The sequence below is a fragment of the Xyrauchen texanus genome, chromosome 33 (genome assembly GCF_025860055.1).
Source record: "Xyrauchen texanus isolate HMW12.3.18 chromosome 33, RBS_HiC_50CHRs, whole genome shotgun sequence".
In the NCBI taxonomy this organism is placed as follows: domain Eukaryota; kingdom Metazoa; phylum Chordata; class Actinopteri; order Cypriniformes; family Catostomidae; genus Xyrauchen; species Xyrauchen texanus.
This window is the reverse complement of record NC_068308.1, coordinates 27,369,972-27,387,198: the sequence shown is the minus strand read 5'-3', so window position 1 is coordinate 27,387,198 and position 17,227 is coordinate 27,369,972. Positions and strand designations below refer to the sequence as shown.

The 17,227-nt window shown below is 38.4% G+C and overlaps 1 protein-coding gene across 1 annotated transcript in view; it reads right to left on the bottom strand.

Moving 5' to 3' along the window:
• Positions 1-17,227, bottom strand: part of LOC127626600 (actin-binding LIM protein 1-like) — an 86,296-nt gene that overhangs the window by 27,306 nt on the left and 41,763 nt on the right. Inside the window, exons 5-9 of the mRNA XM_052102501.1 lie at positions 13,338-13,464; positions 13,028-13,121; positions 4,282-4,369; positions 3,582-3,640; positions 1,357-1,401 (exon numbers count right to left, since the gene is read on the bottom strand). Coding sequence (XP_051958461.1) covers positions 1,357-1,401; positions 3,582-3,640; positions 4,282-4,369; positions 13,028-13,121; positions 13,338-13,464 — 413 coding nt within the window. The remainder of the gene's footprint in view (positions 1-1,356; positions 1,402-3,581; positions 3,641-4,281; positions 4,370-13,027; positions 13,122-13,337; positions 13,465-17,227) is intronic.

Here is a 17,227-nt window from a genome sequence, read left to right as displayed (position 1 = left end):
AGGAGAGACCTCTCGATAGGGAACCATTGTTAATGTTTATAATGGGAATATGGCGACACTCGCTGCTACTGAGAAGTGCTTAAGCTTACATCTTGGTGATTTTGAAGCGATGTTACTTTGACGAGAGATGCAACAAATAAAGGTAATCCCACAAGCGATCTCTGTCAGTTTCTCTCTTTCAATCCCTCAAAAACAAACTCACACACAAACTCCCACACACATACTAACTTGTTAGTTTAATAAGTGCTCCAGTAAAGCAGCGCAAGCCTAGCAATCCTCTGTTGCTAGTTCTAAAATGACATTTTAGAACTAACAACGAAGGCTCGGACTGTATCAAAGTAAGACGCTGAATCCGTTTCACTCACAAGAGCGTTTTAGGGATGAAAACCAGAAAATGTCTTGAGATAAAAACCCTGAACGATATATTAAGGTGTGGTAACCGTGGTATAAAAGGAATAATTGACTCTGGCTTGTTGAATTACTGAAAAATAATGCAAACCCGAGGTTCAATGGTCAATCCGCTGTGCGTTGTGATCGCATTACCAGCTCAGGTGTGCATTATTTTTCAATAAGTCAATGGTCCTCAATTATTCCTTACATATCAACTAAAAGTTATTTCTGTGAACTTTTACGCATACAGTAGCATTATAAACAGGGATCAGTAATGGTTCAAGGAATAAAAAAACAAAACAAATTATTTTGTTAACCAGTTACCATTTGGAAAGGAGGACACGGAATGCCGTAGTCGGATGAAGTAACACAGTTTCTGCTCAGAATGATTTGATTTCATGGGGTCTTTTAAAAACAACATGCAGTTGCATTTTTTAACTTTCATTCAGCACAAATTGCAAACTTGTAGGATTTACAGTCCGTATTCTATCATACTTCAATGCAACCACATAGGCAAGCCTTCCCAAGATGCACTAATGATGTTTTATTTCATACAATTTATGCAGCCAGTGCAGCCAACCCCTCAGATATGACTCTTGGTTGGCAACTGTCACCAAAAACACTAGAAGTGGACAACCTCCAGGAACTGGTGGTATATTGTGTATAACAGGCCAGTTATGTACCAACTTTGTCATTAAGGTCCTGATCTGCAATATGAGCTCATATCTGAGACATGAAGACATGTATGAAGTCAAACAGCCATCATTCATGTAATGCTGAATAGAGCCCTGGAGGGCTTGATCAACATGCCTGCAGCCGTGAAATGCATAATGATTCACACACAGGCTGTTATGGGAAAGAGGGCAGGGGCAGTAGCCCTCTACTGGTGGGTGACTTTTTAAGTCCAAGAGCTGCAAGACACACTAGGCATTCCCCTGCTCTGCTGCCAGAACCAGAATACAGTACCTGCCTTTCTGATTGGTGCAGAGAGGTTACTGAGGGTGGGAGGGGCTGTGAAGGGAGGAAAAGGCACCACAGGATATAACTTCACAGTCAACAAAACACTTTTACTTCATATGCTTAAGCAAAACTCAGCCAGTGCTAACCTAACTCTATTGTTGGGCTAGCAAAAGCACTTCATACATAGTCACTTACGCACAGCCTTGCTTTCTATCCTGTGGATGCAGGATAGAAAGTTTTTGGGTTTTGTGCAGCCTGATCTCATGAAATGTATGTAACAATGGCAACATTTTTGCAAACCATAATTACGTGCTTCATTACATGTTTTGCTGCAATTTCCTCATGAAATGTCCAGCGGGAGGCGCTAAAAGTGTGTAATGATGTTGTAATCAAATGAAGTTTGTAAGGTGAATAAAATGGTTGATTTAATGAGTAAATCGTACCTCCCTAACCCGAAACTTTAACCTAAACCTATCAAAATGTTTCCTAAAAGATCAATTAGAGGTAAACAAAACAGACATCCTTACCCTAAACCAAAACCTTAACTTAACCGATAGTATTTTAAAAGCAAATACGAAATGAAAAGCACATTTTCTGAAGCAACTACGTCATTTTTTGTTGTTTCTATGGCACTTTCGCTTTACTTTCACTTTCGCTTTAGTTTTGAGTATCCTTGTGTCACAGTCTGTCTCCCTCATGTTTCCTAGGTCTTTTATTTGGAAGTGTTTTCTCAGACTACATTTCCCAGTATGCACTGCCCACATCACTACCATCTGTTCCTGATTGTTCTCACCTGTTTTCCATTCCCTCATTAGGTTTTGTTTGTATAAATACCCTTTAGTTTTTGCATTACTCTGTCAGTTCTTGTTTGTTGTTGTTTTGAGTTCCCGTTTGTTGTTTGACGATCATCATTTTTATTAAGGCCTGCACATAGATCCTATGTCTCCTGTCTCATCTCAGCAACCATTCGTTACACCTTGACTAGGCTCGAGCTTTAGTCTCAGAGTCAATAGTCTCATCAGGTGAGCTACTGCGCAAGCTTATCATATTGGAATAAGTGTGTAAATGTAGGTGGGTCTGTAATACAAGCATTTGTTTTACAAATAATGCATTAGAACAAAACTCTTTTGTTATCATAACTTAGCAGGGTGTGAGTTAAAGAGCAAAAATTAAGTGGTTATTTACTCGTGATTTTTGTAAAAGTGAATAAAACGGACAGTTGTTGTAGCGCCTCTAGTGTTCATTTCACAAGAAAACTGCAGCAAAACGTACAAAGTAGTTATAGTAGTATAGTAATGTCCAAACTATGAGAATAGGTTGGTTTTGTGGGACAGGAGGTTATCTTTAAAGGGATAGTTCACCCAAAAAGGATAATTTACTCACCCTTGTGTTGTTTCAAACCCATATGACTTTGTTTTTTCTAACTGTCAATTTTCATTTCTGAGTGAGCCATCGTTTTAATATAAGATGTCTTTGTTTTAGTACTTACAGTATATATGTATTCTAGTGGTTATAACCCTTATACTGTGTGAAGGTTGTCACTTTGCAGCTAACTTGCAGGAGGCGTGCCAGTTCACTCTTGGTGGGGAAGAGTGGAATGGGTGGGGGGCATATAAGTTAAATTAAAGTAAAGCTAAAAACACAATGCAGTTTGGTCTTGCTTCAAAGTAAAGCAGTACAGTTGGAAGGAGTTGAATTAGCTGGAAGCACTGCAGTTTCGAGGGAGTGCAGAGCAGAAGACTGCAAACCTCACAACTGCCCAGGGGATGGGAGCCCAGCCGAGAGCCACCTGGGCCCCGGCTCTGTGTCTGTGACTGAGGGTAAAAGATATCAAATGGACTAGGTTTTCCTTTAGGATGCTGCCAAGCTGCCTAAGGAGGAGAATCACAACAGAATGGGCAAACACTCACTGACAAACACACACAAACACTCTGACTTTGTGACTCAGATGTAGCGCCTCAGCTAGAGCACCTGAGCCACCCAAACTTGAGAGTAGAACTTTGGAATCACAGGGCAGATTGTTTGAGTGAAAGAGGCTTTGAAGGATGTGAAAAAATTTAAAGACATCTCTCAGGGTTTTGACAACTTTTTTATGGGCTGAAGAAGAAGGGTACGGAATAAGAGAGCTTAATGAGGGAGGAGTTCAGCTAAGTTTTCTTTGCCAGAGATAGACAGGCAGACTGACAGACAGGCTGACAGGAAGTGTTCAGAAAGATACAGTAGACACTCACTCTGTACTTGTCTTCCACTCTACTGTTGTTCTTACATTCTGGATGCCACACTGTAGAACCTGAGAGAGAGAGAGAGAGAGAGAGAGAGAGAATCAATGGATGGTGTATATCAGAACCTTATTAAAAATTCCATAGAATTTTGAGACTAAAGATGTAACATAATTTAGACCCTTTCAACAGCATGGCAGGAAGACAAGTCAAGCACAGCCATTAAACCCCGTTTCTACAAATTTTGTAAGAAAAATGATCAACCAAATATTTGTATTTAATTTGTGGTAAGTTTAATATTAACTACAAACCAACAATTGGTTTCCAAACTAGCTAGCCTCTGCTATGTGATTGCAAAACGAATGCGCTGGGTTCAATAGCAGTTAAGCTTGCAACAGCATTTGTGGCATAATGTTGAATAACACAAAATTATTTAGACTCATCCCTTGTTAAAAAAGAACAAAAGTGCTTCACTTACAATGGAAGTGAATGGGGCTGAAATCAAACAAACCAGAGTTTTAAACTCTAGACATGTCCCAAATTCTGGTAACATGGTTACAAACCACACATACAATGAACAGAAAATAAAACAGCTTTTAGTTAATATTTAGGTGGATAAACATCCTTTTCTGAAAGTTAAGCACCACCTTTCACTAACCCTAAATAATGTGACTTAATATTTAAAGCCCTAGTTTTAAATTGTTTCACTCACCCTGCAAGTACATCTCCTCTCCCTCCGTGAACATTCGATTGCACCTGCTGCATCGTGCACAGCTGGGATGGTAGTGCTTATCTCCTGCCTGTGTGGGGAAAAGGTCAAAATTCAGAAACATACTTTAGAGACCAGAACATGAAACTGCTAGGAACAGACTGAACTACAAATGTCTTAACATCTGGGACAAAATGTAACACCCCAGGGTGGGTGGAACATGTGTCACTTCACTTCACTTCACCTCACCTCACTTCACACTTCTCTTCCCCATTTTCAGTATTTTGCTGTGTTCTCAGTGAATTAACTTATGTTAAAGTCTGCAGAGTCACTTCTTGCACAGCTCACAATGCCATATCATCTTACACTGCCATAAAACAATTCCTTTCTGACTCCCGGACGTTCCAGGACAAGGGAAAACACTAGCATAGAGGTTATATGCGCACACTAAGGTTGGACGGTTTACCGGTACTAACGAAGTATCGCGATACCAAAAAAATTAAAAAAGTCAGATAATAGGCTCATTTGAGATGCCAAATGCCTCGCCTTGAAAGAAGATGAGTGTAGAAGGCTGCAATCATTGGAGGAGTGAAATAAGAGCTGTCAAGTCGGACAATTCTCACTTCTCGTACTGGATCAGACATCATCGAGATCAAAGGCAGATATCGCAGGATTCACGTTCAAGCTTCATAAGACATGTCTTTTCATCCATTGTTAGTTTAATAAAGAAACGTATTTGAGATTTTTCAGAAATATTATAAAAATCACATCTCCCATACATAGATCGAACTGTCAGAGTGTTGGGAATATTCACATATAATTTATACACATAAACCATGATATCAGAGATAAAAAAAATAAGAGAACGAAACATCACATCACAGTTGTTGTTGTTGTAAATTATGTTGATTTTCCGCACATGCCTGATAAGCAATTTGTGGGGTTGAAAATATGTAACTTGAGAAGCCACTGCCCACTAATGGCTATCCATGGTGACGGCATTGAAATTGGAAACTATCCTGATTGAAAATAAATGTCAAACAGCCGATTCCATCGAATCCAACAGCTGAAGTCTACTCCAAAAAATATAACTACTGTATAAAAATATCATACACAAAAAGTAGCAATAATTCTCTTAATAACAATTATATAATATAAAATGGTTGTTTTAATATTCTTCTTCTTATTATTTTTATTATTATTATCTGTAAGCAATATCACAAATGCAAGTGTTTTATCAGCATGTTGTGATTAAGCCATAGCAGCCTTGTGCCACAGGTAATCTGATTTTTTGTCCATTAATGTTTTCATTAATACTGTGAAGCTGTTTTGCAGCATTTAATTTGACCAAAAATAAAATTGCAATTTTTTTGTGTATTTTTTTAAAATAATTATTATATTCTTATTTGATTAAAGCTGTATGTATCAATTTGATTAAACACCATTTGATCAAAACATTTCAAATGGAATCCAGAAAAATTTAAATGGAAAACACATAATTTGTGTTTGTGAGACTTTATGCAGTTCTTCTGCAAACATATTATGGTTTGATATTTTGTTTTATGCAACTCAAACCTGATAGGAGGAGAGGAGTTCCAAGAGTGCTGATAGCGCACACCATCAGCACTGGGGCGCTTTATTGTCTGTATTACTCCGCTTGTGTTCATGGCGTTTCAGATGCGTAAGCAAAGTGCAGATGTGAAAGAGCAGCTAGATGTGTACATTTTCATTCATCCCGGAGACATTAAATATTTGAGCCATCAGGTGGCGACAAAAGACCATCTTGTGTGAGCTATGAGCGAGTTGAGCTGACGTTGACAAACTGTGTGTTTTTTCTCAGACAGTGCGCAAATATATTTGAAGAATTGTCGTTTACTCCATAATTACTCAGATAACTACTTCAATATAGCTGAGAAATGGAGCTTAACTAACAGCTTCAGCAGAATTGCTGATCACAGCTGAGATTTGTGACAGACGGAGTAATCAAACATGCTCTGGGTGCCTACCTGATACAAGTTTTTGAGTTGGGAGAAGATATAAACTTTCAACATGGTGGAGGAGAGAATGCTTTCTGTCAAAATAAGATTACCCAAGAAATATACAACAATAAAACTGCTGTCATCCATGTTTTCTCTCCGACAATAAAACACTTGGACGTGAGTAAAATACTCTTAGGATAATTCTGATAGCATGTATGGCAGCATCACTCCACGATAGGACCAGAATATTACCACACTACAGTGGAACAGCTACAGCATGTAACAAACGCATGTTATAACATGCTCATTCCCTCACTCACTCTCTCTCATACACACGTGTCCTTGTTTCTCCAATAACTTCTCCAAGCTGTCATTACTAGCTCTAAAATGTGGGTTTTGAATTAGTAAGGGAGGCTAAGGCACATCTTTCGAACTAGCAACAGCAGATCCTGTGGTGTAAGAAATTAGTTTCAGACATGAGCGTTTTTTGGGTACATTCTTCAGTTTTTCACTTCTTATTTATTTACATTATTTACTTATTTGTTGTCCAATGGTATAAAAGCAATATCACACTCACAATCATGTTGTATTTTCCATCTATCAGCATGGCTGTGATTTACCTACACCACTTGTCCTCTGGAATCGTGCCTACGGCCAAATCACAGCAGTGCTGATAGCTGGACATACAGCACTCTGGCTCTTATGATTTTGCTCATCGAAAAGATGAAGGGGTTTGTGAATTCTCGGAGGCTGGACTTCTAACATGTCTCAACATGTTAGAAGCAAATGCGCTAACTACCTGTACTGCACCACAGCTCCACCAGCTTCAGCTTTCTTGAGCTGGCATGCTGGTATCAGAGAGCTAGGATGCTCAAAATTCCAATTTGTGTGCCTGTTCACTGTTGGAAGGTTATTCTTGACCAGAAGCAGAGAAATCAAAAGTCAATTTGGAAATCACTGGGCATGTCACATGGAGCCATCCTTAGGCTAAGATTTGGTGGATTTGATGGGGGTTTAGATGGTGACAGTTATAGTTTCCTATATATAACCTATTGGTCAGATACTGTACAGTACTGTACTTTATGTTCCTCATAAATATGCATATGGCTGTGCATGTGTGTGAGATCAACACTTTAGGACATGTAGCATACAGCTGTAAGTCATATGCCGTACTATTCCATCATTCTGCTGCTTTCAGTTAGCTCTGGGAATGCTGATGAGCCCTGCAGTTCCAACATCTCTCTCTCTCTCATCATACTCTCCTTCAAAACCTCCTAAAAACATTCACTCTGTCTCTTGAAGTGATGCTTTAACTTCTTGCCTTTTTTCTTCTTTACAAAAAACATCTTTGATTTGTATCCATTTCTCCCACTGTACTGTCCTTTTTTTTTTTGCAATATCATTTTGTGATGCTTGTGACGTAGAAATCACAAACTTTAATCTTTAAAAGTATCTTCCCACCCAAAATATTTACTCTTAACAGCTCTCTGCAGCTCCACTGCAACAGAAGAAAGTAAAGCTTGGTATAAAAGTTTGTGTATAAAGGCACACAATTCAATTGTTTTGTTGTTCTTCTATCAGCTGGAGTTTTGAAGAGGGAGTCGCCCATTTGGCTCCACTGTAGGGGAAACATCCCATGGTCCTCTGCTGTTTTGAACTATGAGGCAATGCTGCCGAAATGCATGATTTCACACAGATGTGACCACTCGGCTCGCTGGGCCTCCTCGCAATGGCAACAAGACCATGTAACAATATTCCTGTAAACAAACCCAAGTGAGAGCATGTTCTCCCTTTCTCTATAGCATCTCTGAGGGAGATAGCTATCAGTCATTTATTATTGAATTACAGGCAGCCAACTCAGAAAACGGAACAACCAGCTGAGGAAGGGGCCAAGAACAGTCCACGCCTGTGCTTCAGCCCAGATGGAGGGGTGTGGACAGAAGACAGAGCCAGAGCGGGGAGGGAGAAAGGGGCTAAGAGAAATATTGAGCAGGAATGAGAACTGAGGGAAGCAAAAGGGAAATAAAAAGAATACGAGAGAGACAGACAGACAGAAAGTGTCTTTGTATAGAGTCCTAATGAGTTTGGAATGTTAGATCAAGCATTGAAAGCATGATGGATGGAGCTCAAAGCTACCACAAAAGTGTTTTGATGGACTTAGCTAGCTGATCTTCCAGCCTGACCAGCTAACAAGTGAAAAGGGTGTGAATGCCAGCAGAAGTCATTTTCACATGGAGTCAGTAACTTACTCCTGTATTCTATTGTCTGACTCACAGTATGTATTCTTGTGTATCTATCTCCTCTCCTCCTTTCCAGCTGAACCAAGAATACTCCACTCTACAACCCTGACCAATGAAGAGATGGTCAGACAAGTGAAGCTGACAAGGTGTTGTCTGCTGAGATACTGTGCACTATTACAACATACAGACAAAGTTATACAGTTATAACAAAATACCTTTTTCCTTGCAAGGCAGAAATTAGATTAAAAAGAGAGCAACTTTTGAGGACTTATGCTTGAGTGTCTTGCTTCTCATTGTATCTGTGGAGAAAAAAACCCTAGTAATCTCACAATTGTTTCCTCTAGAATTTCAGAAGAGATCTCCACAATGTCTCAAACTGTGCCCAGATTTGCCAAAATACCAAAGTCTGCAATCAAAATTAAGAGATTTCAATGAGAACTAAAACAATGCTCATCAAATTCTCCCAGCTATGCTATCTAGAGGTCCACTGATAGTGGAATTTGCTGATAACAATAACTAAGTTGGTAGGAAAGGCCGATAACTGATTAATCGGCTGATGGTTTTTCAAATTAATATTTTGAATGTTAAACGTTAAGTTTTCTTACTGTGACAGGCACAGACATACAGTAGAGGCAACAAGAGGCCATATTAAATAAAATCTCAGATGCAGTTTTTTGTGCAAACAAAATACCAATAATAACTAGAAAAAAAATAGATTTGTTGCATACAACGGGACTTTTATCGATCTTCAAGCACACAAAACACCGGGGACTCTAATTCTGAAATATATTTGCTCCCATCCATCCATCTCCTAAAGCCGCTTGTCCTCTATAGGGTCGCGGGGTAGTGCCGAAGTCATCGTTTTTTTATTTACTTTAAAAAATTTTGTAAAACCAATACATTGGTCAAACTATAGTTCCATAATTTTACTGTATGTCAACAATTTTCAAATCTTTTTATATTTTAAATTTTAAGGTAATTTAGGAGAAATATCTGAGATAAAGTTAATAGAACTCCATTACCGAAAAAAACTAAGGCTCTTTTTACTCTTTTGCTTATTGCACCTTCTGAGCTCTAATAAATTTGAGTAATCCAGAGCACGTAATTTAATAATTCGCTAGCGATCAACAGCCGCGCCCTCTTTGATTGTCAGGTGGCATATGTGTGTGCTGAACATGCGCGTATGTTCCGAAAATACTCACGCTAATTTCAAATACATTTCTGCCAAAATGCCCATCTTGGTGAGGTATTCATGTAAACACAGAGAGTGATGTCTAAAGTGAATGTAAACAGCATAGAAAAAAGCAGATTTGTATTAAAATGTCAGACTTGTAAGTGTAAATGTAAGCTAATAGACCTGCTGCTGTCTAATGTGGAGCATCACAAGAAAGTCTTTCAATGGAGTCAAACGTCAGCTGAAGATGATGAAATTTGCTAAATTTCATCGAAAAGAGGTCACATACACCTTATGTAGGATTAAATCCTATACTAAGTATACTTTAAAGGTAGCTTACCCAAACAATTTGTGTTTAAGTTATTCTTGAGGTCAAACAAACATGTGAAATGCAGTTCCACCCCCATTAATGGTATGAAATGTATATCGTGATAAATATCGATATCGAACGTTTTTGTGATTTATTTTATTTTTTTTGCCATATCGCCTAGCCCTATCTCTGATTTCCTCTGGGAGTCTGATACTCTTTGGATCTCTCTTTGCTCTGTGTGAGTGTGTGTGTGTGTTAAGTGAGATAATGCAGGGCAAGCTGGTGTGACAGACTTGTAATTTCTGGATAGTCCCATTATGCACTCATTGGTGAAGTTTAATGGGAGAGAAACTTCATTGCAGTTAAATAACTTATCCACGGTTGACATATAGAAGCTGACAGCACAGAGCAATCTAGCCTGTGTGTGTGCATGCGTGTGTGTAAATGCCTGCATGGACACAATTTGGTGTGTAATCCTCAGCTCTTTTCATAACACTTAATAGCACTCCAAAAAACTAACTGCTAACTGCGAAGTCTTGATTCAGCTCAAAACCAATGCTGAAGTTTACTCAAACAACAGCATTCCACAGCAGCGTTTACAAGCACCATTTCTTCTCCATCAAATCTGAATGGCCTCTTTTGGCATGAGTGTTATCCCATCTGCAGACCAGGGGTATGTGTTGCTCTTAACATTAGATACAAATTTGAGGCATATCTGCTTGGATTTATATAGACAGTGCACTGGTTTTTTATCTCCTGCGGTAACACATGCATACAATTCCAGTTCACTTCCCTTCCACCATCTGTGGCTGCGATCCTCATGAATGTGACTAGTCTACTTGAGTGTATAAGTACAAACAGACATTGTGTGTTTGTAGAAATGTGAGAAAGTATTTATGAGAACCATAAGATGGTGTGTCATCTGCAGTAACTTATAAACAGTTGACAGGTCAATACAATCATGATGTCAAAGCCTGACTTTGAAAACCCAAAACTGCAAAGAAAAAGCTCTAAAATTCAAAGTCTTCATAATTTGTTAATAAATATAGTCTACATGCTTATCTTATCCAGAATCACACCCAGCTGAAAGCAACATACTTCCCAAAGACTTACCAGACCAAACACCATGACATAACCACAAACATATGTTTGTCTAACTAAACCACATGTAAGATGAGAAAGTAGCAGACCACTTCTATATAAAGCAGCTGGAATTTGATTATTTTGTGAAATACAGGTGGTAGATTTAAACTTTACCTTTGGCAGGCTGCTCGTGTGGCACCCCAGTCCTGCGACCTTGTTAAAGTCCTGTATCACTTTTACTCACACTCTTGTTCTTATTCCAGGATCCCCTCTGTTCCTCAGAATTTCTCTCTGACTTTTCTTTAGAATTTTTCTAAATTGCCCCTCAAACCAACCCACCCCTCTCTATCTCATTGCTCTCTCACCCTATCAGAGGGGCCCAGCCTCAAATGGGCCGTCCCATGTACAATAGCTGGATGGGGCCTGGGAATCCATCCAACAGCAATATCTCTTGGTCTCTGCTCTGTTCATAATGAGCCGGTGTCAGTTCCCAAATATTTGACAAATGGAGCCATGTGTGCAGCTCCTCAAAGATGTATGTTAGGCCATGTCATAGGACGTTGAATTTGTATGTGTGTGTATGGTGTGTATGCTCCGGGTCAGGCTAACAACTCTGCTCTTAGGGGATCGAGCTGCAGATGCTTAGTGGGAGCGGAAGTGTAAGAATCTGGAACTTTGACACTGTTACGGCAATAAAACATTGAACAGAAAAATCCTCAAGAGACCATCTTATATGCCAGTGAGCCATAAAATCACAAAATAATTATCTGTAATATCTCATATTGTTTCTTCTAGACAGCATTGAGATAAAATGGAGAGCAAATAGAGAGTTTTGCTGAAGTATCCTGTTTCTCAGATTTTTCACCTGGGAAAAAGACTTCTCAAGTAAGAATCTTACTTGTGTCTTCTCTAGTGTTTCATAAGAGATCTCAACAATGTCTCAAACTGTGCTCAAATTTTGTGAAGATACCAAAATCTGAGTGAATGACAGAGATTGTGATATGAACCCAAACATTTCTCAATAAATTCTACTGATACCAAATTAGCTGGACTTTATAGCTCTAGACTCTTACTGTATGTCAACAATTGTCTAATTTGTTCTTCTAATTGTCTCATTTGTTCTTCTAAAGTAATTTTAGAATAAACATCTGAAATTAAAGGGGGTAGTTACCCCAAAAATGAAAATTACTCATAATTTACTGCCCCTCATGCCATCCCAGATGTGTATGACTTTCTTCTGCTGAACACAAAGATTTTTAGAAAAATATTTCAGTACTGTAGGTCCTCACAATGCAAGTGAATAGGTACCAACATTTTGAAGCGCCAAAAGGACATAAAGACAGCATAAAAGCAATCCATAAATCTTCAGTGGTAAAATCCATGTCTTCAGAAGTGATATGATAAATGTGGGTGAGAAACAGATATCTTATGGTTCTCATTTTTACTATCAATCTCCATTTTCACATTCACATTTTTCTTTTGTTTTTGGTGATTTCCATTCTTCATGCATATCGCCCGCCACCTACTAGGCAGGTATGAGAATTTATTGTAAAAACAGATTTAAATGTTTATCTGTTTCTCACCCACACCTATCATATTCATTTGACACTGCCTTTATATGCATTTTAGATGTTGTTCACCATTCACTTGCATTGTATGGACCTACAGAGCTAAGATATTCTCTTAAAAAATTAGTTTGTGTTCAGCAGAAGAAAGAAAGTCATACACTTCTGGGATGGCATGAGGGTGAATAAATAATGAGAGAATTTTCAAGTCTGTGAGCTATAAAAGAGCAACCTCTGAGCAATAACATTTCCATAGATGTTCACAAGTCCAATGTGACCCTGCCACACTTTTGGAAAAGCCTTCACATCGGAAGCACACCTAAATGCTTAAAATGCTGCCTACGTTGGCAACTCGCTAGGTGTAGGAACAGAGCCATATTAGAGTATCCATTAATCACCTCCAAAACTTTCCCCGTGATAAACTGATGACAGGCCTCACACTGGACACCAAAATGTATCTGGTAGTCTTTCTCACAGTAAGGAGCACCATCCCTGAGGAAAGGAGGCAGAGGTATTTATGTTTTCATTATATTGCATTTCATCTCAATGAAACAAGAATTGATTGCTATTGGAAAAAGGACAGTGAGGGAGAATTATTTTGAGAGAGAGAGAGAGAGAGAGAGAGAGAGAGAGACACACACACACACACACAAGGATGCAGAGACATGAGACAGTAAGAGATAAAAAAATAATTAAGGCATAGCTCACTTGCTGATGTACTCCCCACTCAGCACTTTGCCACAGGCTTTGCACTTGAAGCAGCCGAGATGCCACTGGTTGTCCAAGGCCAGAAGAGCCTGACCATTCTTTATATCCCTGCCACAACCTGCACAGTCTGCAAGAGAACACACACTCAGATCAACCTGATCACACACACATGCACATATATACAGATGAGTATAAAAAAGTTAAAAAAAAGGGCCTGAAAACTGAAAAGTATTTGGACACTTAAGCCACACTTTAAAATGTATAAATGTCATTACATTTGATAACAAAATATTAAACTAAGTGACATCTGCAAACAAATAATGCTAGATCTTTTCTCAGAACTAACTTTGTTGCAATTAACCAACCGGTCCCAAGGTCATTTAATGGGTGTATGAAGTCAGATCCCATCAAGTTCAGACAGATGGTCTAGACGAGTAACCACATGTGTAATTTATCACATTAACTACAGTATGGACATGTTCCACTAATGTTTGACTCTTGAAACTGTGTAATCAGTATATCTATGCTTTGTTATATCATTTAAATATAACTTTTTTTGTGAAATGTTTTCCTTGGAAGTCTGCTTGTGCTATCTTTTTTCAAATAAATGCCACTTGGTTTGATCTGTTGTTATCTAATGCAATGACATTCATGATTTTTTTTAAGTCTGACTTCAGTATCCAAATACTTCTTGGGGCCACTGTATAAAAGCACCAACATATGTAAATAATTTCCACACATTATACCAACACACTCACTATCAGGTGTGCACAAACAATTCTATCCACTAGGATCGTAGTATGAATCCAAAACATATTCCCTTAAAGGGGCCTGTTAAACTACAGTACACCATGTAGCATCGCTGATGATTCAACCACAGGCTCTCAGAAGTGACTTCTAACAAAGCATCTCCATCTAACTCATGCACATTGTTCCCTTGAAAATCCATCTTTAATGAACAATCACTAGTGAATCAACATTAAATAGCATGACTCGCTGCATGAATGACTAAAGGACATTTTGCCACTGTAGAACAGTTTTGAAAGGCAAGCAAGAAGTTTCATTGCATCTTCCCTCCATACAATGAAAGTGAATGGTGACTCAGGCTAACATTCTGCCTAACATCTCCTTTTGAGTTCCAGGGAGGAACAAATGTCATACAGAGTTCAAACAACACAAGGGTGAGTAATTTATGTCAGAATTTTCACTTTGTAGGTAAACTATCCCTTTAATACATGTGTAACATGCAAAGCTTGAGAACTAAAAATAGCACAGGGATGTCATCTTCTATACATGTTCTAGTTGGCTGAGATCCCAAAAGCTTTTAAAAAAGCAGGGATGGATGTGGAGGGCTGGGGAGGTCCCAGACACTGCTGATGTTGCTTTGGGCACAATAGCAACCATTGACAGTGAGGAGAAAAAATGATGCAGTGTGCTGCATAACCCCTCTAATGCATCATTTAAGTCTTCTCAACCTCCCACTGCACTGTGTGTGCGCATGAGACCTGCAGAGAGAGTTATTTTATCAAGCATTCTTTTTTTCTTTAATTTATCTATTTTATGACATAATTTTAAATTATATATTATTATATATTAGATAAAAAGGCCTATGTGGGTTAATTGATATACGTAGACCTTCATAATTATGTTCTAATTAAATATAAATAAAATACACATTTAAATTATCATGGTCACATTGTATATGCCTGCATAGTGCATAAAGTGTCAATTGTATGAGGTGTAATTTCGCGATTGTCCTGCAGGTGTCTGCATAAGTCAGACTCCTTTACTCCAGGGTCTCACTTAAGTTGAGATGTAAAGTTCACACTAAGGGCTTGTTAACTAATAGTTAGTTTGTAACTAAGTCATTGCACCACCTGTTCTCAAGGCAAGACTTAACTAGTCGGTCATAAGCTCTCCGTAAAGTAATGTGTAGTCGCATAATATGATGTTTACCTGTATTTATCCAATAAGCAGCATTGAAATTTGTACACAGAAGTGTTAAACAGCCATGCATTTTAGTTTGATCTTGTTCAAACCTTGTTGGCTCGTAACTGTCAGCTGTAATAAATGATATCCCCATTGAAATACGATACGTAATAAAACAAGATTTCATTAATGATATATTTAGGTCATTATATAATTATAAGTATAATTATATACTTATGTAAATAACATTATTCAATAACTGTGTCTAAATTGAATAAGGGACAATAAATAAATAAATACTAATACAACAGGTTGGAAAAACATTTATTCATTTTAATATCTATTTCGTATACCGGTATGTTGAAACTTGAGACGCACCGTTAGATGGGTTGAATTATGCTGAAGAAGTGAGTTTTTTTACATAATGTTTTGTCCCATAAATATAAATTAGTTTAAATGCCAACACCATCATATCTGTCTACCTAAATGTAATGGTGTAACGCTCAAATATTTAGTAGTGCATACATTGTGACATAGTGCCCATTAACGCCACAGCAAGGCTAAGTTGTAACCAACCCCATCTCATGAAAAGTCATACATAATTTACAAGTTGGCTATTTCCTATGATGTTGCACAATTTTTTTCGCATAAACTTGTACAAATTCATCACGTTCAAATTTCCGGATGTCTAATGCGGAAATAAGTGTGGGTTCCATGCACAAGGTGTTAAGGACATACTTATTAATATTATGCCCTTACCCAAACCCCTTATCTAAACTTAACTGATCAGTAGAGTGCGTAAACATGATAGGAAGCTGTTGTGTGTAAGACAGTAGCAAGTAATTGTCGTGCATTAGATGTAAACGATGTCCAGCAATGTCACTGGCTGTAGTGAAAGTCATGGGAATTAAAACGAGTGCAGTCAAATTAGTCAAATTTAGAAAAGTCTTAGGAATTCTGATGATTTCGCCATAAGAGTATGTTGGTTGTAACGCACATATAGCTGGTGCAACCGTCCCCTAAATCTCCGACCATTTTCAATTATGATGCTTCTGGGGAACAGCCCTTAATTCTATGATTTGAGTGGTCGTTTCTATGATATAAGTGGGCTTCGAATGCTTTGGGGAAACGAGGCCGACACAGACTGAAGTGATAAGCAAACTACATCTTAATGAGGCATATATTTTCCCAGTTTTGTCTGCATGCTAGGGTATGGCAACTACCATACTCTGCCATCCACAAACGCCAACCCTGCCATCATGGCCAGTACAATCCCTGCCTTCCAAAAACAAACAACTTAACAGGGCTAAAGACTTTCAGCAGTCTCAAATCATTTCCCAGGGCTCACGAATGACAAATTATCAGCCAAGCACGACACAAAGAGTTATTCAGTGGCGCTCTTTAATGAGTGCCTGTGTGTGTGTGTGTGTGTGTGTGTGTGTGTGCGTGCGTGCGTGCGTGCGTGCGTGCGTGCGTGCATGCGTGTGTGTGTGTGGAAGTACATATAAGGGTAGAGTAGAAATAAAGAGATAAATGAGTAAATGGATTTGCTGAGAAAGAGTGACAGGAAAACAAAAAAGAAGTGCATGGACACGTCAACACAATTGCTGTGTCCGAAATAGTTCCCTATATAGTGTGCTCTGTACTGGGTGTCAGACATTCTGTAGTGTTGTCCAAATTCATAGTGGACAATTTCATTCCCTATATACAGTAGTCCACTACTGAATACCCATAGTGTCCTCTGATTTATATGGTAAATAATCTAGTCTATAGTTTATGTTGTCCATAATCCAATGCAGAGAGGACTCCCAGAAAAAAAGAGTACAAATGAGTACTACTAATTATTATGAACAAATATATTAGAAGATACAGACAGACAGTTGTAAGCAGAGATCTTGCACTTTCCAGAATCCAAATTTGCTCAATCATTTCCTTCCCTTCTTCCCCCATATATTGAACTG